We start from the raw sequence: 23414 nt of genomic DNA, 5'->3' as shown, positions 1-23414 counted from the left end.
ACTAAATGTGCTTCAGCAAGAAATCTGAGTCTTGAATATCATTAAGTGTAGGTAGTTCAGCCTCTAGGAGTGAAGTGGCTTTAGCATCCTCTGTGCCAGTCCCTCCCTCTTCCTCTTCCCCAGTTCAGGCCCCTTGGAGGGGCCACATCCAGGCCCGCTCTCGCCTGAAGGGCTTCTGCCTTCCATGTTTTCCCACATCAAAACCATTCTCTATTTGACAGCTAGAATGATTCTTTAAAAACACCTGCATGTCCTTGTCACTTCTCCACTTAACCTGCTTCCCGTTGTGCTTGGATCCTCATCATGACCTGCAAGGCCTTACCTGTCAGGCACCTGTACTGCTCAGACGTCACCACTTTCTGTCTCTCCACCCCTCATCCTGACTCTTCTGCCAGACTGGCCTCTTTTGTCTCTTAATGCCACTAGAGTTCCCTCCCCACCTGGAAGGATGGTTCTCCCTATCTTCTGCCCCTCACCCTCTAGCCTCTTCAGCCTCAGGTTCCATGTCATCACCCTGATCCCCAAATCTGAATTTGCTTCACTCCACACCCAGCCCCATTTTCCATGTGCCCTGTAGTTTTTCCCTTTCAAGCCCCTGGCACAACTGCACTGAGATGATTGTTTATATAGTCGTGTGGGAATGGCCGTCCCCCTCCTCACTAGATGCCAGGACTGTAAGGACCCTGTCATGAGGACCCCACAGTGCCTCCCTTGTCATCATGACTAAGTGAATGTATATTCATCCTCCTGTTCCTTCAGGGTTCATCTGACTAACCTCTATTGTAAGTCAGACCGAATGAGAGCTGGCTCAGCTATTGCTCCTCATAGGAAATAATCATGCCCTCATCTGAGGGTGCTTCAGAGTCCTGTACCTTCGCAGGCCAGTAGGAGAGAGAATTTCAAACAGGTGGCTTTTTCAGAGACTTTATCTGCTTACTTGCAGCGTCATCCCACTCAGGCTTTATTCTAGGATTCTCAGACAATTCAGGTTTGGAAAACTTCCTCCATTAGCTATAGCTGTGATTATCACATTCCAAACTACAGCTCTTGCTGGTTGGTCATGAATTAAAAATGGCCAGGAGCTGGCAAGCAGAATTTTGCCTCCATTTAGAACTATCTGTAATAGGGCCAAGGGATGTGATTAAACATCTTTGAAGAAGTGGTGATGGAAGTTCTTTGTGTCCCATTACACCAACACTATAAAAATCAAGAAATAAAGAAATAGGATACCTTGGCATAAGGGGTAAACCTGGTCTAGCCAGTGATCTACTGTGGGAAAAGCAACAGATACGGCTTTAAATGGTAAACAGAAAAATTCTGCTTAAACTTTCCATTTACTACTGCTTTCCTTTTCCTCTTCTGTTCTTCACATATTTAAGAATTGTCTAGCTCTCTGCAATTTTAGAGCAATGTGACATGTCAATTTGCAAATCATACATTACACGTCATACAGAATTTGTGAAAGAATTCTTCCCAAGAAACAGAAAAAAAAGGACCTAAACTTTAACCCCTATTCTAATCTATTCTATCTCATAATTGTGATGCTTCCACAGAAAGTATAGGCAAGCTGTTTGCCATTACACCTTATGGATTCAGCTTTAATACGTTGGGAGAACCTAGTAAAGATTGTAATGAATGGGGCATAGTGACAAGACATAGCCCCATCCCCTGGAACAGTCCTTGCTATTCTTCCCCAATCCTGGATACTGCCCACTATGAGCTCCCATTAGTATGTCCCTGTTCTGAGGACATGCCCCCACCCAAATGTGTTTGCACCAATGCTGTCAATCATCCTCATGGCATCCTGTTTTCAATGCTTTTCTAGCTCTGGTATCTCAGCCTAAGGATACTATTTATGCTTTCCCTGCAACCTGATGATCTCCTAGGCTGAAGTGGGTTCCAGGGGGGACAGTTGCTGGGAAAGGGTATAACCAAAGCTCAGGTATATTCCTGGCTGCTGCTGGCTAGGCAGGAATGTGGTGACAGTTGTGTGCCATGCTGGCTTCATTAGTAGAGGCTCTTGCTGGTAGCTTGGAGGGGCCTTGGCAGTGGGCAGCAGCTTGGAGAACATCCAGGAAAGACCTCACAGTGTGTCAGGAAGACCTTGACCTCCAGGGTAGGGAGTCCCATCCCACTAGGATCCCTTCTTCTCTTGTCATAGAGGGTCCAGCTAGGGTTCAAATTGCCAGCTTTCCTTTATTCTCTGCAATTCCTGCTTTGCAAACTGAGACTGGTCTTTCAGAATGTGACACATCTCTAGAATGCCTTCTCCCACAGCAGAAGCCACTCAACTTTTGTGTTCTGGCTCCTGGGCTGTATAGAGTCTTTGTGCAAATTAGAGAGAGGTACCCCCTTCTCTGGGTGGGAGCAGCCCTAGGCTGGGGCTCAAGGCTCTGGAGCAGAGTTGGATTTTGCCCCGGCTCCCCTCACCTTGGTGGTTACTCCATGCTTTCCACCAGCCTTCCTCACTGGTCTTGGTGAGAACAATGAATTGACTGAGAGATGGGCCAGGTTTTAACCTTTCTGAGACTGTCATCTTTTGCCTCTTCTCAGAAAACATTAGCCTAGCTGGTAGCACATCTCCACCTCAATTTAAGGACAGGCATCTGGGCTCCTGGGCCTGAGAATATATTCCCTCCTCTCTACTCTAGTCCCTGCCTTCCCCTCTTCCCTCTGAGCCATAGGCACTGACTTTGCTTTACAAACCAGCCAACTGTCATTTACAGATTAATTTTTAAAAATAATTGTGTTAATAAAAAACAGTTCTGATAACTGAAAGGCTTTACTTATTTTTCTTAAATTATTTCTGCACTTAGTTTCTTGTATTCTTCCTTTTTCTTTGAACTGTTTTATTATGTGGCTATTAAAACTATTTAAGAAAGTCTATTATTTAAATTCTTATTTCTCCATAGCCCCATTTAAAAGACAGGCCAGTAGATGTACTTTGGGTCCTTATATTGAATGTGTTATCAACAGCCTCAGTAATGTGGATTTGTCATGAGAGAATGTTCATTCCTAAAGCTGAAGACTGGGAAATATCATCAAATATAGCTTGATTAATCCTTGATTTGTTATTATTATTATTAATCAGCAATGATGTATTAAGTGCCTAATATGTATTTCTCATCCTCCCAATGGTCCCAAAAGATGAGTGTTATTATCCCAGGTTCCTTAGCTAGGAAACTGAGGTAATAAACTTACTCAAGTTCACACAGGTAGCATGTGGTGGAATTAGAACTAAAACCCCATTCTTGTGTGATGCCAGTTCTGCACGCTTTCCATAACATCAGAGGTTCTTGTTTTTCCCACTGAAGTTCCCCGAATGCAGACAAAATCAATACATTATGCCTGGGATCTAGGCCCTTTGTAGCTAGACATGGCCAGCAGCAAGCTCAAAATTTCTTTGAAGTCTCATGCTTTAATCTTTAAAATTTATGTAAATTTAACTTTCTACTCCATAATATAAAAGTATAAAGATAATCCTCTAAACTACTTGACATAGAATAAAATTTAAGCTCTAGGAAGAGGTCCTGTTAACCCTTCTCACATCCCCGCCTGCCCTGCTGGAGGCCACAAGGGCAGGGGGGCTGCACACTTCGGTTTGAGAAGGTCAGCCTTGTACTGTGGTGCATCTCAGTTAAAATCTTACTACTTGTTTTTGATAAACTTTTCATGTGTGGAGCAACTTGTCACTTGGCCAATCCACAACCACAGAAGTCTTCCTAATAGAGAATAGAGTCCCTAATACTTCCTAGACAAATCCTAAACTGGTCTTTGCTCATTCTTCATGGAAATCTTTGAATGACCTCTGTCTGGCTGGAAGTTTAGAGATTACTTAATCTGTGGTTTGTAAACTTTCAATTTTTTTAGAAGCAAATGTCATTCTTTCAAATGAAATTGCTCTTAGAATTCTAATTTATAGAACAGATAAAAATGAAGATACTCTAGTTGCCATAGAGGCTGAAGGCTCTGTTTGCATGGTGCCCTTGTCTGATGGACTTAGCGTTCTGCAGAACAAGGTTTAAAAGCCCTGGGTCAGATTCAGAGCACCCATTTTACAGATGAGAAGACTGAGGACAGAAAACTTGGAGGACATGATTGAAGTGACCCAGATGATTAGTGACAAAACCAGGAATAGTTCCTGACAGCAAAGCCTTCCAAACTCTTCTGAGAGAGACCCTTGAAGGCTCTTGTAGTTTTCTTGCCCTATGAATAAAGGATTTCCTAACTGCACTCAGAGGCCCTGGAGTGCCAGGGAGTGTGACCGTTGAGCAGTCCTTCAGCTAGAGGCACTCCACGGTGTGGATCAGGGTCTGTGGAAGTTAAAGCTCTTTCCCAGGGCATACGGTGATTAAAAAATGATTGAGTGAGGCCACTTAAGCTATGGGGGTGTCAGAGTGTGTTGGGATCCAGAGAAAGGATTTGCAAGGGGATGTCAACCAGGTCCCCAAAGAGGACGTTGTCAAAGCACTCAGCCAGACCACCGCACACCCCAGCAGCTGGGGTGTGGGAAGTGTGTAGGGTAACCACCATAAATATGTGCTGGGCCACCTCTGAAAAACTGCTGGCTTAAGCTAGCCTTATGCTGACTTTCGTGTGGGGGCCTTATTAAGCTTGGCCTTGGTTCATTCCCTTTAGTTGCATTCTGTTTCTCAGAAAGCTCAAAGTGGTTTTTAAACTTCTATGAAGATGCGAACTGCTCCACAACCTAGATTTACTAATACAGTCATCTCTCATTTTTTGGTTTATCACTTCAGTGCCAAAATGCCCTGTTATAATGTAGCCCCATCCCCGTCTGCTCTCTCCAAGCCTGTTTTGTTCTGAGGCCAGTATAATGTCATGCCGAGAAATGTGTTTAATCAGTGCTCTCTCATGAGGAAGAAGAGTAGATGGTGTCCTAAGAAAGAAGAGCCTCAGAATTGGGAAGTTATCAAAGGAAATGTCAGGAATTCAGGATAGATTGGTCCCGTGGGTATATTTGAGTGATTAGTTAACTCAGAGGCGAGAAAATCATGATTTTTTAATGTTTGCGTGCAGGTGTTAGTATAGTTGCCTTGGAATGAGAACAAAAAGGATTAAAAAATAAAAGCTAGTTGCATCTTGACTAGAAGAAGGCTCTTTTGAGAAATGATCAATGTTACATTACAAACACCATTTAAATCTACCAAATGGGCCAGATGGTTGCTCGAATATTGCATGTTGCCAGCTGCCCATTGCTACAGATGAAGTCTTGCTGACGTTTGTGTAACCCACAAACACATTATAGAGTGCTGATTCTTTTGATGCTGTTTAATATTTATGTGTCATCATAATTATAAACCATAAATATACATGACACCATGCAATAAATAAAATTGCTCAGCTTTCATTCTGAAAGGGGAGGGGACTATATTTATTACCTTAGAAGAGCGGATTCTAATATTCACTTTCCAATCTTTATAAATGCCACTCCACTCATTGGATGCTCTAGATTGCTTTATGCTCACCAAGCCTTATCCCTTCAAAACAGCACAGACACTGGGGGCTAAAATGTATTGCTGAGCCCCAGGTTATAAAGCTTGCCTGGACCAAAAGTCAGGGAGATAAAACTCAGGGGAATCCAAGTAGTTCTAAATGAAGCCAGACTCTTCTATTTAAAAACATACCAGAAGTTCTTTGGAGGTCACATAACGGGCAGGTGTACGACGTAAAAGCAAGTGGGTAAATGGAAGCAAATCAGCTTCTTTCAAAACAGACATTTTCTAGAGATGTATTTCTTTTGGCTTTGAAAGAAAGCTCATTCACTGCCATTCACCTATTTATTGTATCTGCATCTATGAAAACGAAATGTCTTTTCCCTCTGCAAAAGCCTGAGCATGTGTTTGCGGGAGTGGGAAGCAGGACAAGAGGTGGAGGAAAGGTAAAAGCCCACACAATTCGGTTCATCAGTCACAAATACATAAATGAACTTGCTGAGATCGAACCCGCTTCCTGGGTGGGAGGGACATTCAGTATTATCCAAGAAGACCTCTTTAGAACACAGCATCTTTATTTTAACCACAGACTCCAGAAAGCACGTTTCATGGCTCTATAAATACAAGACTCAGATGCTTTCTGACACCCAATGTTTCTGCTTTTTAACATGTAAATAAATGAATGCTCCAAGTGAGTAAATATCCGTGCATTGAGTTTACAATCTTGTCTTTCAGAAATATCGACAGTACATGGCAGGACTTCTGGCTCCTCCTTATGGTGTTATGGAAACGGGCTCTAACAATGACAGTAAGTGAAAAAATATGAGCATTTCGTATCAAAATTTGTCGTGTGGTGTGTGTTTTCATGTGATGAAAAATATGCCCTACACCAGCTTGACAGAATGAGTTTCCAGACTCTTGTGGATAAACAGACTTCCAGCCCACATGGGTTATTTTTAAAAATTGTTAATATAATATTATTTTATAGTTTTAGCTGACGGAGCGAGGTATGCTTTGGTGCCAGTTGGAACTTCAGCATACTTAAAATGCGTTCTTGGAATCTCTTCATTTTGTAGCGAAATCCAGTGTTGTTTCTGTGCTCTTCTAAAGAAGGCATTCATGAACTGTGTTTGTTTCAATCATATCTAGACACCTGAGAGCCTCACCTCTTGCTTATTTTGATGTTATTGATCAAGTTGAGAAGCAGTATGAGTCATTCTTCTTCTTAAATCATGGCCTCTCCAAACACCAGGCCTTTTATAAGAGACCGGTCTCTGCATGATCATAAAATGAGAGTTTTTTTTCCATGATACTCCTCCTAGTGGGTGCCCACTAGACTCAAAGAAACCCTGTGTCCTGAGTCTGTCTGTTCATGCATGTCGGAAGCATCTGTTTAGCACTCATTACCATCTCTGGGAGATGCTCGTTGCATCTCTGAGACCCCTTATTTGGCTCTTGCACATTTACATGTGACAAGGTACCAAGAACTGGGGTTTTTGAAGTGGTAGCACTTTAACTAGACACACTGATGAAGCAGGCAGCACTTTCACTCCAAGCATCTTCAGAGCCCGAGGGTCACCCCTCAAATCCTCTTCCTAGCTCCTGGAGTCCCCACTCTTACTCCCAGACTTGTCATTCTCTATAGGTGATCCTCCTCCCCACTTGACCAAGATCTTAAGTGAGCTTCCTCACTTTCCTTCCCCGCTGGTTCACAGTTTCTGGGCAGCCCCTGCCCCAGGGGAGGAGGGCAAGTCTCTCCTCTCCTCTCCTCTCCTCTCCTCTCCTCTCCTCTCCTCTCCTCTCCTCTCCTCTCCTCTCCTCTCCTCTCCTCTCCTCTCCTCTCCTCTCCTCTCCTCAACTCTCTTCCCCTCCCCTCCCCTCCCCTCCCCTCCCCTGTTCTTGATTTTTCTCTTCTGGCTGATCTAGAGATGACTGGCTTGTGAGGAGTACCTGAGTTGAAATCCTAGCTGTGCTGTCTCCTAGCTGTGTGACCTTGGGCAAAGCACTTAGGCTCTCTGTTCTTTAGTTTCCTCACAGTACTGTTGTGAATATTGAATGAAGCAAAACATGTCAAAGTGTTTAGAAGGGTTATAAGCATGTAAGAAATACCCAAATGATGTTAGCTATTACTTCCTCACCGTAGTCACTCTTTAACCCCTTAAAGTCTGGCTTCTTCTCCATACTTGCTGATTCAACCCACTCTGCAGCTTTGGTGACCAACCAATAACCAGATTCAGTCATTACTGTTCCCCGTTCTCTCTGAATTGAATAAGACTTATATTCAGACTTCATTCTCCCTTGGTTCCAGGCTCCACTGCAGCATCCTGGTTTTCTTGTATCTCTTTGGCCATTTGTCTCTTCCTCTCATTCAAAAGTTGGGTATTATCACCCAACCAGCCTTGGCTGTTTTTCTCTATAGTTCCCCTTTGACTGTTGCATTCTTTCTTGTAAATGATATTAATACTTCCTGAACCAATACCCTTGATTCCTTAAAAGGGCAGCCTAGCTTTCCAAGTGACTGCATGTTCTCTTTCCTTCCAGATGTCCTGCTGGCTTCTTAAACTCAAAATGTCAGTATCAGAACACATCCTGATGCCCACAAAACCGATCCTTCCTCCTGAAAGTTCATTTCCATTCATAACTCCACTCCTCTCCTCCCATACACCAGGCTCTAAACCACAACCGTTTTGGAGTCCTCTTTTCTCTCACCTCTACCCACTGAGGTTAATCACTGGTCCATCTTTTACTTCTTCCTTTGTTATGTTCCCTGCACAGTCACCTGGATGAGGGCCTCATCACTCGTCACCTGAAGGCAAAAATGACTCAACTGGCTCTGAACCATCAGTATCTCAGCCTTGCTCTACCCTACAGCTGACTTACACAGAACTTTTTTAAGTTTACTTTTTGTTGCCAAAACTTTCACCCATACAGAATGATACAGATAACACCCATATTTTCATCACTTAGATTTAATTAATACTATATTTCAATATCTAAATAGGGTTTGTTAATTAACTTAATGTTTTAAAATTAATATGCGCTATATTTTTTCTTTTAATCATGTACATACATTTCACCCCAAATGCTTCAACAGGTATTTGAAAATAAAAACTTTTCCATGTATAACCTCAACACCATTATCATATCTAATAACTGGTATGGTTTTCTTTAATAACATCTACTACCTAGTCCATATTCAGATTTTCCCAACTGAGTATCTCAATGTAGCTGATTTCTCAAACTGGAATTCAGTCAAGGATCATGCCATTGCATCTGGTTTTTATGTCTTAAATGTCTATTAATCGTGAACAGTCCCTTCCCTCTTTTTTTCCTGATTATATTACTCTGATGCTCAAAAACTTTTAATCATTATACATTGCCTGCTATGGAAGATGAAATCCCAAGACTGCTACTGCCTTAGCCCAACTTTCAAGTTCCTGCATGGCCCCAAATCTCCTTTTCAGTATTATTTCTCTACAGAGACCCTAATTTCCAGCCACTCTATTATGGTGATTTGTGCAACTGTGTATTTATCTTAAGCCTCCTGGAAAGTAATATCCCTGTATCATCCTCATTCTGTTACGTCTGTTACATCCCTGTATCTCCACATTCAATCAACGCTAGTCCTTTCAAATGGTTGTCGGTTAGATGGATAGATGGCTGGCCGACTGGCTGGCTGGCTGGATTCATAGGTGGGTGGGTGGATGGATTCAAGATGTGGTCAGAGTGCTGACATCAGACCACCCTTACTCTTTCTGGCAGATCTGGGAAATGATAGCCAACATGCCCATTAATATTCTCTGTTTGAGAGGACAACCCTTTCTGTCTCTCTGCTTTCTAGTATATGTGCTGCTGGAGCGTGCACGACCATCTCCCTGCTTTCTGCAGAGGTTTATATCCTGGTGCTGTCCCAGTTTGGGAGGCTAAGTTTGGTTGGGGAATCTTCCATTCTTATCCCTCCTGTGTACTGTACTGCTACCCATTAGGATGGGCACTCAATTCTTCTAATGCCGATATTGTGAATCATTGTAACTCCTTATTAAACACAAAATGTCCTATTTACTCAGATTTTGGATATGCTATATTTTTACATGGCAAACCACCTCACACTGTTCAAAGCTAGGTACAAGTCACACATAAAAACCACCCATGCTTTTATGTCTCCTCAAGATAAGGCCACTTGTGCCCGCTGTACTGGGAGCATTAAGCTCTGCTGGGGCTGTGGACATTCTAGCATGGCCCTTGCCGTGTCCCTTACCGTGTGCATCAGAGTCACAACTCCAAAGGAAGTACAAAGGACCAGGACCTGCCTGTAGTGGGTGCTCATGAAATGTCTGTAAATGAATAAACAAATGGATGAATGTTTAACCTTTTTTGCTACAAAAACTGAGACATCCCTGGAAACAGCCACCGCTCGCTCAGACCTGACTTGAAGACAGCAGGAGTGTACTCTGCTCCAAATGGAAGCTGCGTTCTGGCAGTTTTTATGTGCAACCTGCCCCTAGGTTTAGAGCGTCGGAGCAGTGTGGGGTGGTTTGAAATGTAGAAACACAAACGTGCAACTTAAGAGTTGATGTGTCTGTCTAAAATTCTGAGTGCTCTGGTGCCCAACACAGAAGAATTAGTTACATGGCGTAAATGAAGCAGGGATAAATCTGATCTCTGGGAAAGTAAAGCATATGGTAGAAAGCAAAGTCCGCATGAGATTCTGTTGGCTGGCACACAGCCTTGCTCCTGAGTCATTGATTGATTTATGTTACAGATTCTGATAGACGCTGCTGCTTTTCTAAGCAGCATTATGTAGGGTTTTTTTTTTTAAAAAAAAAAAATCAAAATTTTACTTGGTTTGATTCAGCAAAAGATTTCATGTTGATCTTACAATTCATGGTCTCTCTCTTTCTCCTTTTCCCCTTCTAGGGATTCCTGACAAGGAGAACGTGAGTAGCTATTCTCTCTGCTTAGCTTCTAAAAACTGTCAAAGGTAAAAAAATAATCATGGTAACCTTGCCAGCCAAGAGAACTCTTTATCTACATTCAACAGAGCAATAAATATTATTCTAATCTCATTCTGCCATCTTTGATGGGTCACTTTGAAATACAAAGGGGAGAAGGTTGATTGCTCTGACATGGTCATCACATGCCCTTGACATTATGTAGTCTAAAGAAAGGTTATTCTAGGGGCAAACAGAATAATTGCTAAGTGTTTTCTTTTTCCCATGATGTGTACATGGCAGTAGAACAAATAATTTATTTAACAACCTATAGAGAATTTGTTGTTTTTTCTTTTCCTGAAAAGGAATACAGAATATGAAATTCAGGATCAAATGATAAATTTGCTTAATTACTCTAAGTACATTAAAGTCAATATTTCTCTTTGGAAGCCAAAAATAATTAGTTCTTATAGCTGTTTAGGGAAAACAGGTGAGAGAGTTTAGGACAAACCTTTCTTAAGAAACAGTATCAAGCATGAATTCTAAGGATGGTAGTAATATAGTGACATCATCTTTGCATGTAAATAATAATAATGATACTAATTATATAAACTGGTATCTAAATTTAGACGACAACATGAAAGATTTACTGATGGAAGCTCAGTGGCTCCCAGATATATCACCTGCCATTGTGTTCCTTGATTGCTGTACCCAAGGGGCAATGTTACAGAATTGCCATCCTTTTCTTTCCCTGCTTTTGGTCCTTTGTCTGTGGGCTGGATATTGTCTTAATTAAATTCAGATTATTTCTATATTCCTTTTCTGAGGTTTGACTCTGGGTTTTTTTAGGGTTCTTACTTTTCATAATCTTGGTTTCAAAGGCCTGGTTAGAAATTCTGGCCCGCTGCTGTACCACACAAATTTTGGTTCAAGACCGACCAATGTCACTTCAAATGTCACACCAAAATTATATCTAGCTTGGTTCAGCAAAGGATTTTAGTTCTACCCTTCGGGACCTTGCACAAATTACTTAACTTCTCTAAATATCTCTGCCTCATCTTCAAAATGTGAATGTTAGTGCCAACTACCCTAAAAGGCCATTATGAATATTGAATGAGATAATCTGTGAAAAGCATAGAGATATTACAATAGAGCTCAGTAACTTTTAGGACTATTATTGTAATTATTATTTTCTCAAGCCTTGGATCATTTTCTAGCTATCTTCACTCCTCTGAAAATGTCTTAGCTTTTATAAATTAACTGTCCCTTTGCCTTTCTGGCCCTCCTTAAAATACCTTTCCTCAGTGAACCTTTCCACTGGTTTTTTGCTATTAAAAAATATCTTTGTTGTTGAATAAAACTCTAGATAAGCAGGTTCACGGAGAGTTTAAAGCCATTGTCTTTAGAGTCTAAGGTGAACAAACTAATACTGCCACCATTTTGGACATGGATATCCCAAAGCACACTAAAACAAAAAATACGCAGTTCATTAGTCAAGTGAAGGAGATAAAAGGGCTCCTCATCAAGGGACTGTCGTCGATGTGGTGAGTGCACACAGAATGGCCAAACCCTAGGAAACCTAAACCGTCCCAAGCTTCAAAAGGAAGCTCTGTCTCTCTTAGGCCCCCGGTGACCTTTAGGTTGGACTCCCTGCAGTGAGATGACAGGCACAATGTTCTGAGCAGAGAGTCTACCAGCTGTCATCATGCAGTTCACTTTGTGACAAAATAGGAATTTAAAGTTTGCAGAAAGTTAGATGCAATGAACTCTTAATGCAATGCTGCCCTGACGGATTTAGGGGACTGACCAGGCTGTCTCCCCAGTATTAGTTGTAGTATATGCTTGTTTGCATTTGTTTGGGCCATTCTATGTCAAATCCTTTAGCAAACAGAAAAGCACACTCTTCCTCAATCAGCAAATAGAGTGGATGTAATGCCACCCTGTGTTATCAAGAAACTTCTCCAATGCTATCAGTCAAAGTAAGGCAAATGAGATGAAAGACATTCATGAGCAGAGCTGAAGCTCTAGGAAGATAAAAAGAAGACTAAGAGCCTTAAGTGGTGTTAATTGAAGTTTTTCCTTTATAAGAGACAAGTCGCATTATAATGATTTCTTTTATCCTTTACCTTCTTTAACTACATGCTGGGCAATGTTATATTCTTTTTATATTTCTAAGTAGTAATAATATGACTGTGACTGAAATAAAAGCACTTAGACTGTTCTTTCGGTGTCCAAACAGAGTCTTCATGGAAGGAATATGTTCTTCCTTTCCAGCTCCTACTTCTGATTTTGTTAATCACCATGTTTAAGTTTTAATCCAATATGCAGACGTCAGTAAGTGGTGTTTTACTTGCCTTGCCAGCTATATTTTATTTCTAGATCCAGGCTTACCTTGCATTAAAAGAACTTTCTTCTTATAAATTGCACTTTCATAGAAACAAAGGAGCTGGCATTTAACTTACTGGATTATTTTGCCTACTATTGACTGTGATCGATAGGGACATCATTTAACTTTAGGTACCAATGTATAAAATAAGTGTATAAAATAAGTGATGAAAATATTTTTTAAAGGACCATCGAACCAATAAAGCAAGTAGATTATTTTGGTAGGGTTGTGATTGTTTGGAGTATTGATTTTACAAAGAAATTCGTCGCTTTGATCGGTTTAAGATATATATATATCTTCTATATGTGCCATACCTGACTAACCATGTTTAACAAAGACCTAAAAAATCACAGTTAGAAGAAGGCTTTAAAGTTGAATATTACAGTTGTCCTTGGAGGGAATGAGCGAGTCTATAACTTTTTTGTTATTTATGTAGATTTTGTTGCTTATTATACTCCATTCTCTCAAGTCACCTTGAGAGGTAACTGTTATGGAGTTTTATAGTTTTAGAAGTTTATATTTTTCTTCTTCAATGTGAAAGAAGCCAGAAAATAGACTCAGGAAGAGATTACAAAATAATCCCACTTCCTGATTTGCAAATGTCTTGTTTCCAAAAGGATCATTTGAAGTCTTCATTTTTTAAGGCGGTTATAGTACTGATAGTGTTATTAAGCAAGCTTCTTGCTTAATATGAAAGAGTACTTTCCCAGTATAAAGCACTATCAATGCAGAGGTCAAAGGTTCCCTAAGCTCCAAAAGAACTGACACTAGCAATTAATAATGAACAAACTCGGCGGTCTTGGAAAATGATTTGATAGGTCTCATTTCAAGAAGATAGCTTAAAGTTTCTCAAACTTTTAAAAATCACAGGTCATGTAAATGAAGAATAACTTTTAAAAATTATTATATGAACATAAGGTTTTTAAATGGGAAATGGTAAGGAAATAATTTATACAGTTTGTGAAAGTTCTCATCAAGAAGAGGGCAATAGAATAATAATAAGCAAGTAACTATTAGGGTCAAAAGGTTAGGAATTTTAGGAATTTTTAGGGACTATAATAACATTTATTTCTATTGTTGCTCTTTTTCAAAGTTAGAGAACACAAATTAGAATATTTCCCATGATTTAAATGACAATATCTTATTTTACCATTATAGACTGGCAATGCTTCTCTGGGCTAGATGAAGAAAAAAGGAAATTGTGTATCCTGATACAATCGTAAAATATTTTAAAAACTTAGATAATCCCATAAAACCCTGTAAAACTTCTCAACTCCAGCTTTAGAACACCTACTGAATTCAAATCAACAGTTTTCTGCAAAACACAGTTTTCAAATCTTGCCTTAAAACATGACTGCTACACATCCAGAGCTTATCAAGACATCTTGGGTAGAATTCACTGGTTTGCCTAGCAGCCCTTTCCTTCTGTTCCAGGGTAAGAATGTTTCACTGGTTTGCTCGCCACCCTGAAACAACACATACATAACAGGCCGAGGATGCAAAGCTCTACACAGGAGAGCAAACCAACCAAATGCTTAAGACTTAGAAAATACCAAGCCTGCTTGTTTCGATTTTGAAGGACAAATTGCTTATCGCCCAAGTGAAGATTAGATTTAGGGTGTTGCAGGCCCCCTTCTGCCCGCTGTGTAGTGTGTAAATACTCATTTCTGTAGCCGGCCTATTGGAACGCATAGCTCACTGAGCCAAGACTTACTTTGCTCTACCTCCTGGAGAGCCCCAGTGACTCAAAGTTGAAGGTGCCAAGGACAACTTCAGCTCTCCGGTCTCTGAAGACATGTTTGTTTTTGTGTTTGTGAGTTATGCATTTTATAGGGCAGAATGCCCTTGCTGAATTTCTTTTTGCTTTGTATTCTGTCTTTCTACTCTGTTGTAAAAAGCTGACTGACTGTACCATCTCTCTCTCTAACTTCTTCAGTGATATATTGATTGAATTTTTAAGATGATATATAGTCATCCTTCATCTAAATAATAAATAGTAAATGCAGGTAACACTCTGAAAACCCAAATCTTGTGTTTTCAGCTAGACCCTGTGTTTGTTGCCTCTGAATGTTCTCGGCCATGTTTGCAGGACCTACTTGCTGTGAGTTTGCTTGGCAAAATATCACATATCAAGGTGTATTTGAGTGGTGGCTTGTTAATATATTTTAGAATTATGTTTATAATATGACGAATTACATTTAGTGGTTGTTTTAATGTTCTAAGTGTACTTCCTCTAAATTTTTAAAATAGAACTTTTTAATGTTGCTGCCTGGCTGATGGTTTTCTAGGGCTGCCACTGAGTTATACCACATAACCCTGCTTTGAATATGGTCTCTCAATCTTTTCTGAAATCAGAATTTGACTTGGCTAGGTTTCACAGAGAACCTGGGTAGCATTTAATAGTTAAAATCGCAAAAATAAAAGAAATGAGATGGCCCATTCTCTCCAGCCAACAGCTTTCCCCTGCTTTCACTTTAACAAACAGCACAGGCTGGAGGTGAGGCTGCTCAGTTTTGGCTCTGCTGCTGAGAATGAGCTACGCATCACCGGGGAAAAGGAACATAATGTCGTGTTGATAGTGATGTATTATAGTGTTGATTCCAAAGTTATGGGAGAGCGTATCGTTGTCTTCAGAAATATTTTATCCTGTGCTGCAGGCAATTATGTTCGTTACCTGTGCCTTTGGGCTGCTAGCACATTATCTCAACTGTGAGAATGAAATATATAGTATCATTTACATTTGATGTATTTGAACTTTTATTTTTCTTGTTTTGAGAAATTGAAACCAAATTATTTGCAAAATATATCTTATGTTTAGGAGAGACAATTGGAGTGTTCTTGGATTAGATAAATTAATCTAGTGATTACATGTCATTTAGGATTTGGATTCTTTTCTAATAACAATTCTGTGTCAGACAGGCTCCCCTGAGTCAATAGATATTAAAATTTTCTGTAATCATTCTCTTTACCTATAGGTGAGATTACATTGAAGAGAGACAGATGATAGGTATACAGATAGATGCACATATACACACTCATGCACATACTTACATGTGTAGACATATATACCTACGTATGATGTATGTACATATAAATATATAGTTAGCTATTTTTATTCTCTAAATTTTCCTGAAAAGGAAATTATAAAACCACCTTTAGAAATATGATCTGGCATTGTTCAAAATTCTTATTGCCAGTTTTTATAAACGTTTGTTCACTTTAACTTCACTTTATTTTCTATTTCCTTCAGTCAAAGAACGATTCAGAAATACCCATAGAATATACCACCTATTTGCTTGAAAACCTTTCATTTAATGCATGTGTTTTGATGGATCCCAGGCCCCATGTGGGGCTAAGAAAATAAATAAGGCATGGTAACTTCAGGGAGTTGTAGTCAGTGGGTGGAGGAAGATGCATGAGCACATAAACACAATGAAATGTTGTGGGCACATGTGGGCAGAGAGTGTGGCAAGAGGATGTGGCCTAGGAGCTCTTCAGGCTTTAGTTAAAGTCCAGCTCTGCCTCTTACTACCCATGAGAAGGTGAACAAGTTAGTTAACCTCTTTAATCCTCTGTTGCCCCATCTACAGAGTAGGAGCAAGAGTAATGTCTTACCAGGAGGTTCCCGAGAGGATTAATGAGATGATGCATGCCAAGTGCTTAGCTAGTGCCAGCACCCACTAGGTACTCTCAGGAGACACATAGTGGGTCTTTGTAGTTCTCAGGGAGAAGGGGAGGGGCTCAGAGCAGGGCTCACAGAGGAGGAAATGCCTACATGCACTCTTGATGGAGAGTAGACATTACTCAGGGGGAAGAGAAAGGAGAACATCGCATGAACAAAGTAACAGAGTTCCAGAACTTTCTCTCCTGAGGCTAATTTCATCAGCTCTAAAATGAAAAGCTGTTCATTATTTTGGACACTCTACTTTCTAAGATTCTTTTCAAAGCCATCAAAATTTGGCTTCCAAGCTTCTGGTATTTCTAGTTCCCAACAAAACACCATATTTTCTCCCCTAAAGCTTGATCTATTTTGACTATAGGTGAGGTATCAGCTTGAATCTCACCCTATTGTACTTCCTGATATCATGCCTTTTTAAAAAAAATGGCAGATCTAGATGGCTGATGCCTTTGAAGCCTGTCGTTCACTCTGATCCCCAGGTCCTTTTCTGCTATAATTACGCAGTCAGTGCTCCCTCATTTCTGTTGTTCTCCCTTTTTCTCCATCCTTCTTCTCTTGAGTGAATCACTCGGCAAAACTTTCTATTGAATTTTGCCCTCAGTTTCCTTTACCATTTGTCAAGGTCATTTTAAATTTCATTTCAATTTTCCTAAGTGCCAGCCACCCCCACTCAATTGGATAGCATTGTCAGATTTAATAAGAATGCTTTGATTCCATATTCAAGGCATTAATCAGAATGTTAAATCTAACAGTATTCAGCACATGACCTAACCTTCTGAATTTAATTGTTTGTGCTAATTTATTTGCGTACATGATAAAATTACCCCATTCGGACATGAAAAGGAAACTTAGGAAAGCATATGAGACTACTGGGTAAAAAACACATGCTAAGTCATCAAATTCCCTTCTATCATGCTTGTCACTCTTAATTTGGAAGAAAAGGAAGATGATAATTTTCTTTCTATCTTGGAAGACGTTAGTATGACTCATTCATTGTTATAGTCCCTGTCCCCAGAAATGCATCATTTTCTATCCCTGACACTTCGTAGCCAGCAGCACTAAACAAGTCACTTACCTCAATGAGTTTCCTCATTGATAGAATGATAATCCCTGAACTACTACACTAAAAGGATTGTTGGGAGATCAAATAAGGTAAGCATGGGAAGAATTCCACGACTCGATTGACATTACTCTCAAAAAAACATTATATTATGCTTCTCTGGAGCTTAATTCTATGTAAGATCAGACCCTGCCTATAGCCTCAACCCAAGAACAATTTTCTGGTCTGAGGAATCACTGAGATTCACTAGTGGGTTCTGGTTCACATGAAGATTGAGTCTGGAAAGCTTTATAAAGGTGCTCTTGCATCCAGTTAGGATTTGGTCCAGGTCGAAGTTCTGGAAAGACTTCAGGATGACAGTTGGAAAGTCATTCATTTTAATGTCCATGTAAGTTGGCTTGGCCGGGAAAATGAAAAATCCCCAAGTCATACCAAGTGTTTGCTGGGTGCTGTAATTTGATAACCCAATCCCAAACAAAGTGAGGAAACCATACCCAAAGTTGATTATTAGGATGAACCAGGGTAGAGAGTCAGAGCAGGAGCATGAAGATTAGCTGGAGAAGTATGTGGCTTGTTTGGGAGCCCAGCTGAAAATCATGGAGATTATCATGACAGTCTACCCTGGACTTTCTAGTTTTAGGGTATGTGAGGATTTTTAATATTATGTTTAACTAGTTCTCCTCCTAAAAAGTGTCAAAGCATTGCAATGTACAACTGCCTAGTAAAGGAATTTGTAACATAAATGCAAAAATGGCTCTGTCATTCAACAAAATATTCTTTGAAATGAATGAAGCAGATAATGGTCCCTCCCTCCACCTACCCCCATCCTCCCACTTCCAAAGCTTAATATTTTTTACATGTTTTTTTTTTCCTTTTTCTCTCTTTGGTGTCTGGTATAATCAAAAAACACTTGGGCTCCCTCTGGTGGCTATTCCAGTGTTCCTGCTGAAGTTTTAGTTACATGGCAAAAAAATGTTTGAATGAAAGCGGAAATATTAATAGTAAATGCTAGTTTCTTTCATAAGATGTCTGGTGCTTGGGAACCTCCAAATCAGCCAAAATATTGAATTTATTTATTTATTCATTCATTCATTCATATACCTTCCAATCTAATATGTTGTTGATACTCGGCTTTCTTAAGTAAAGGGATATTTAGTCTGCAAATTCATAGACAGATATTTAGTTCCAATTCTGTAAGTCAAATAAATTTTCTGAAGAAATGATTCTAATTAGAATGTTTACTGTATATTAAACCAGAATTAAGTATTGTGGGAAACAGTTTGTTACTCACCATTTAAAAAATATATGAACAGCTCTTCTTTAACAGATGGCAATGTTATATTATTTCTTTTTCTCCTTTAAATCATATTCCCATTCTACTTCCTCCATAGAATTTTATCCCATTGTAATGACTTTTTCTCAGGCCTGATTACTTTTAATTATTTCAGTGTATTAGTTGATATGTAGATTCAGCTACAATCACAAAGACCCAAATATAACAGCCTCTTTAATAAAATAGAAGATCATTTTCTTGTATGTTAACTGTCCAAATATGAGCTGTCTTGGTTTAATGTGGCGCCCCCATGTTGTAACGTATTTTTGTAATCAAGTCTCTTCTTGATCACCCTATTCTTATACACTTTCATGTATCAAAAATAAGTATATAAATTTAACTCTTAGCATTTTAAAATTTCTTATGACCACAAGTCTCTATTAAATTTTTTCTTCTGGATTGAGTTATGGCAGTTAGTAGGAGTACACAGTTATCAAAACAAAATAAGTATTTTATAGATTTCTATAAATAATTATTAAAATTAAAGTAAATTATTTTTGGAAATGCGTCATTGAGTGACATTAAAAATAAATGTGTTGTCTGTATGCAACAGAGGTTTCATATCAGTTCTATTCCTCTTCTCGGTAAGTACTGAAAAAGCTCACTCATACACATAAATGAGCCAATGGGAATGGAAATAGTTTTAAATAGCAATGCCACTAAATTCTTTGACTCTTAGGCAGCTAGCTTGTTACCTCATGGAGAGCTAGAGATGATGATGTAATGATGCTAGAGATGGTGGGGAGTGTTGCCTTCTGGATAGATTTCGAAAACGGAGTTCATAGGATTTTCTGATGAGTTAAATGTGAGGCGAGAGAGGAAGAAAGGAGTCGAGGCAGACTTGATGGGTTTTGGCCTGACTACATGGAAGGGTGCAGCTGCCAACAACCAAGAAAGGGCAAGCCAAGGACAGTGAGTTTGGAGACCGAATTTGAAGGTCATTGAACTAGATATTATCCAGGAATGAGGTGTGATTAGACTTTTGTATTGTACCTCCTTGGTCTAGTCAATAAACGTTAGAGAGTGATAATGAGATTAGATACTGGGTATTTATACTGAGTAGCATATGCCTGCGGCATGAGTAAAATTAGAATGTGTCTGAAAGAAACAAAAATAATGAGGTAAAAATCAGCAAGACTTTTATTAAGTTTGTCTCCTCCCTCTGTTATATTTTGTGGATTTTGAGAGAATATATTTTTAAGTAAACTCTATATAAAACTGCCGATGTCACCTTTTGAATTAAAAAAAGTCGATTTATGGATATTTCTAATACAGATAGTAAATGAATCAAGCTAACAAAGTGTTGCTTACTAGACATCCTCAGGGACTTAATTTAATGAATAGGTAGAGGGATATTATTTGTAAATTAGCCTACAAATTATTTCTGTATGAATCAGTGATTTTAAAGAGTGATGGCCTGCTTAAAACAATTTGTTTTTTTAATTAGTTTAATTATTCTCTTTATCGTGTCTTATACTGTTAATAGGAGAATAAACCCCATTTTCTTAAATAAATTAATTTTTCTAACCTAGCCACAAATTTTCAATTAATAAAGTTTGAGGGAGTAAAGTAATTCTGTAATAGGAGGGAAAATGATTATATTTTATTAAATCCATTTGAAATCAACTAACATTAAGTGCCTACATACTTTGGCTCTGGAGTTACAAAGTCCAATAAAACTAATTCTTGACTTCAAATAACAAATAGTCTAATACCTTAAACAGTCTAGGAGAGAGATAGGTAAATGGATAATTATATCAGAATGTGGTACTGAGAAAAATTAGAGTCAAGTACCAAAATACCTCACACATTATAAGAGCAACATAACTTGAACCAAAGGATTTCTGAAAAAAAAAAAAGTTTCATTATCCACACACATCCCAACATTCTCCCTCTCCACAAGAATACAGTTACTAAGTCACTGTGTAACTTCAGCCTGTGTAGGTTACAGGTGGCAGAAACTCATATCAAGCTACCTCAAAAGCAAATAAAAGAGTTAGTTGGGGACTCACAGCCCCAGTCCACAGGAAGAACAGGTGTGGAGTTGACCTTCAAATAGAAGCCAAGGGCTCTCCTTTCTACTTCTCCCCAAACCTAGAAACATGGCTGCCAACAGTTCTTGGTTCTTCCCAGTTAGAAAACCTTGAGGAAGGATGATGAGTGATCTAGGGTGGGTCATGTGGTCCCTCCACCCAACTCTGAGCCAGTGTGGACTTGGCCGTGAGTATGGGGAGAAGGTCTGTGCCCAGTAAAAACGGGAACAGGAAATCGTAGCTGTTTACTATTCCTCCCCAGTGAGGCACATCCAGCTGACTGCTAAAAAATCAGTCCCTCTGGTATACTCAGATAACATCATAATGCAATCAATATCTCATTTGAGGTTAGTCTTCATCCCTTGTTTATGAAGAAGTAGGACAGACACACTTATGAGAATGATGTTGACATCACATTTTGCAAGAGCTTTGATTGTAATAAGCATTGTGCTTTAGAAATTCCGTGCATTCCATCCAATCAAAATCATAATTTCTTTTTCACTGTCTCCCTAACATGTATGATGTGGAAATCAACAAGATCTGATCTTGTTAAGTCTTTTGAGCTACTTGGATGTGGGTTCTGAACCAATAGATGACATAAGCAATTCTATTTGTCCTAGAATATTATGAGTTCTTCTTTTTTATCTATTTGATTTTAAGTCTTTAAAGTCTATGAGCCGAACTTACATTCAAGTGAGTCATTGAAGCTTATATTGTGTTCCTAAAAGGAAATATTTATGCCAAGAGTCTAAAATCAATTCTAACAAGACAGTTGATTTTTGAAGAATGGTGATCTTTTCCTGATTATTAATCTACTAGTGCTTATGTTGAATATTTGGAAACATAAAACTGTTTTAAATATTTCCCATAAACACTATCACCCCAAGCTCTGTGTGTTTGTATATTTAATATATGTGAACAAATTTAGTTCACATTAAATATATAGTTTCATAGCCTACTTTTTTCAATTAAGTTTTTAAAATACATTTTTACAATTTAATATTATCCCAATCATATGGCAGAATGAATTTCCTCTGCAATAATATTCTTTTCAAACAGCAATCTACATCATACAAAAGTTAGTTTTTGCATCATCCCCTTCCCATTTTTAGAATTATTTTTGGTTACATTGCTGTTCTTCTTTCTTCATTTCTGATGTTCCAAGTTTCCCACTGGTATCATTTCCTTTCTGTCTGAAGAACTTCCTTTAGAAATTCTTGTAAAACATGTCTGTGGGCTAGGAATTCTCCTAAATTTTCCTTTATCAGGGAATATCTATTTTACCATCTTTCCTAAAGGATATTTTTAGTGGATACAGAATTATGGGTTGACAGTTCTTATCTTTCAGCAGTATTTTTAAGAACCACTACTGATACGTTATCATTAACTGAAGTCCATTGTTTTTTCAAATTTCCTTTGTTTTTATGAGGTGTCCTTTTTCTGTTGCAAGATCACATCCAGGATATCACCTTACATTTTATGGTCCTGGTTCCTTAGGCTCCTTAGGCTCTTTAAGGTTTCTCAGACTCTCCTTGCTTTTGACGACTGACAGATTTGAGGGATACCGATCAGCTATTTAGGAGAACGTCCCTCAGTTGTGATGTGACTGATATTTTATTCAAGATTAGGTTCCGATTATGGGTATTTTGGGGAAAGACCACAGAAGTAATGTACCATTTTCTTCACATCATATCAAGATACATGCTATCAATATGATTTACTATTGTTGATGTTGACCTTGATCATCTGGTTAAGTAAGGTTGTATTTGCCAAGTTTCTCCACTGTGAAGTCACTCTCCCCCATGCCCTTCTCCACAGTGAATCTAGAAGGGAGTCACTATGCACTGCCCACACTTTAGTAGGGAGTAATGTTCCATCTCATTGTTAGTGAACATCTATATAAATTATTTGGAATTCTTCTACATGAAAGCTTTATCTCTTCTGCTTTATTTGTTAATAAACAAATAAGTATTTGTTTATTAAATCATTTATTTATATCAATATGGACTCATGGGTATTTATTTTATACTTTGGGCTATAAGGTAATACTACCATATATTTTTTGTTGCTCAAATTGTTTCAGCTTTGACCATCGGGAGCTCTTTCAGTTGGCTCCTGTGTTTCTTTGACCTACTCCCATCATTGTATTTTGGATACTTCCTTACTTTCTGGCACTACCAGATGCTTGTTTCTTCCCCGTCCCTGTTTTAGCAATAGTCATTTTGCCAAGGATCCTTGGTTCTTTTGATTGAAGAATGGTATTAGAAACCAAGATTTGGGTGTGCTCATTTCTACTGAGATATTATTTCTTCTAAGCCCTTTCAGCTGAGTAAGCAAGGAAATATGTATAGTATATAGGCATACTAAATTGAACATATATGCATAACTGTAAATATTTGTTTACATGTACCTATCTGTATTGATATTTAGCTAAATATGAGTTTACACTGATTTTTCATTATCATTTTTCATTTCATAACTCTAATTCATTACCATAGGGATCACTCTAGCCTTGCTCCATGTTTGTCTGTAACTTCCC

At 38.9% G+C, this 23414-nt stretch overlaps 1 protein-coding gene across 8 annotated transcripts in view; it reads left to right on the top strand.

The window, feature by feature from the left end:
- RAPGEF4 (Rap guanine nucleotide exchange factor 4) overlaps positions 1-23414 on the top strand; it is a 260359-nt gene that overhangs the window by 138504 nt on the left and 98441 nt on the right. For all 8 annotated transcript variants that reach the window (XM_016135049.2, XM_016135092.2, XM_016135066.2 and 5 more), the window contains 2 exons: positions 6189-6261; positions 10371-10390. In XM_016135049.2, coding sequence (XP_015990535.2) covers positions 6189-6261; positions 10371-10390 — 93 coding nt within the window. The remainder of the gene's footprint in view (positions 1-6188; positions 6262-10370; positions 10391-23414) is intronic.

Source organism: Rousettus aegyptiacus, unplaced genomic scaffold (assembly GCF_014176215.1).
Source record: "Rousettus aegyptiacus isolate mRouAeg1 unplaced genomic scaffold, mRouAeg1.p scaffold_m13_p_2, whole genome shotgun sequence".
Classification (NCBI taxonomy): Eukaryota; Metazoa; Chordata; class Mammalia; order Chiroptera; family Pteropodidae; genus Rousettus; species Rousettus aegyptiacus.
Note: the sequence above shows the minus strand (reverse complement) of the source record. Positions and strands in the feature narration are given on the sequence as shown.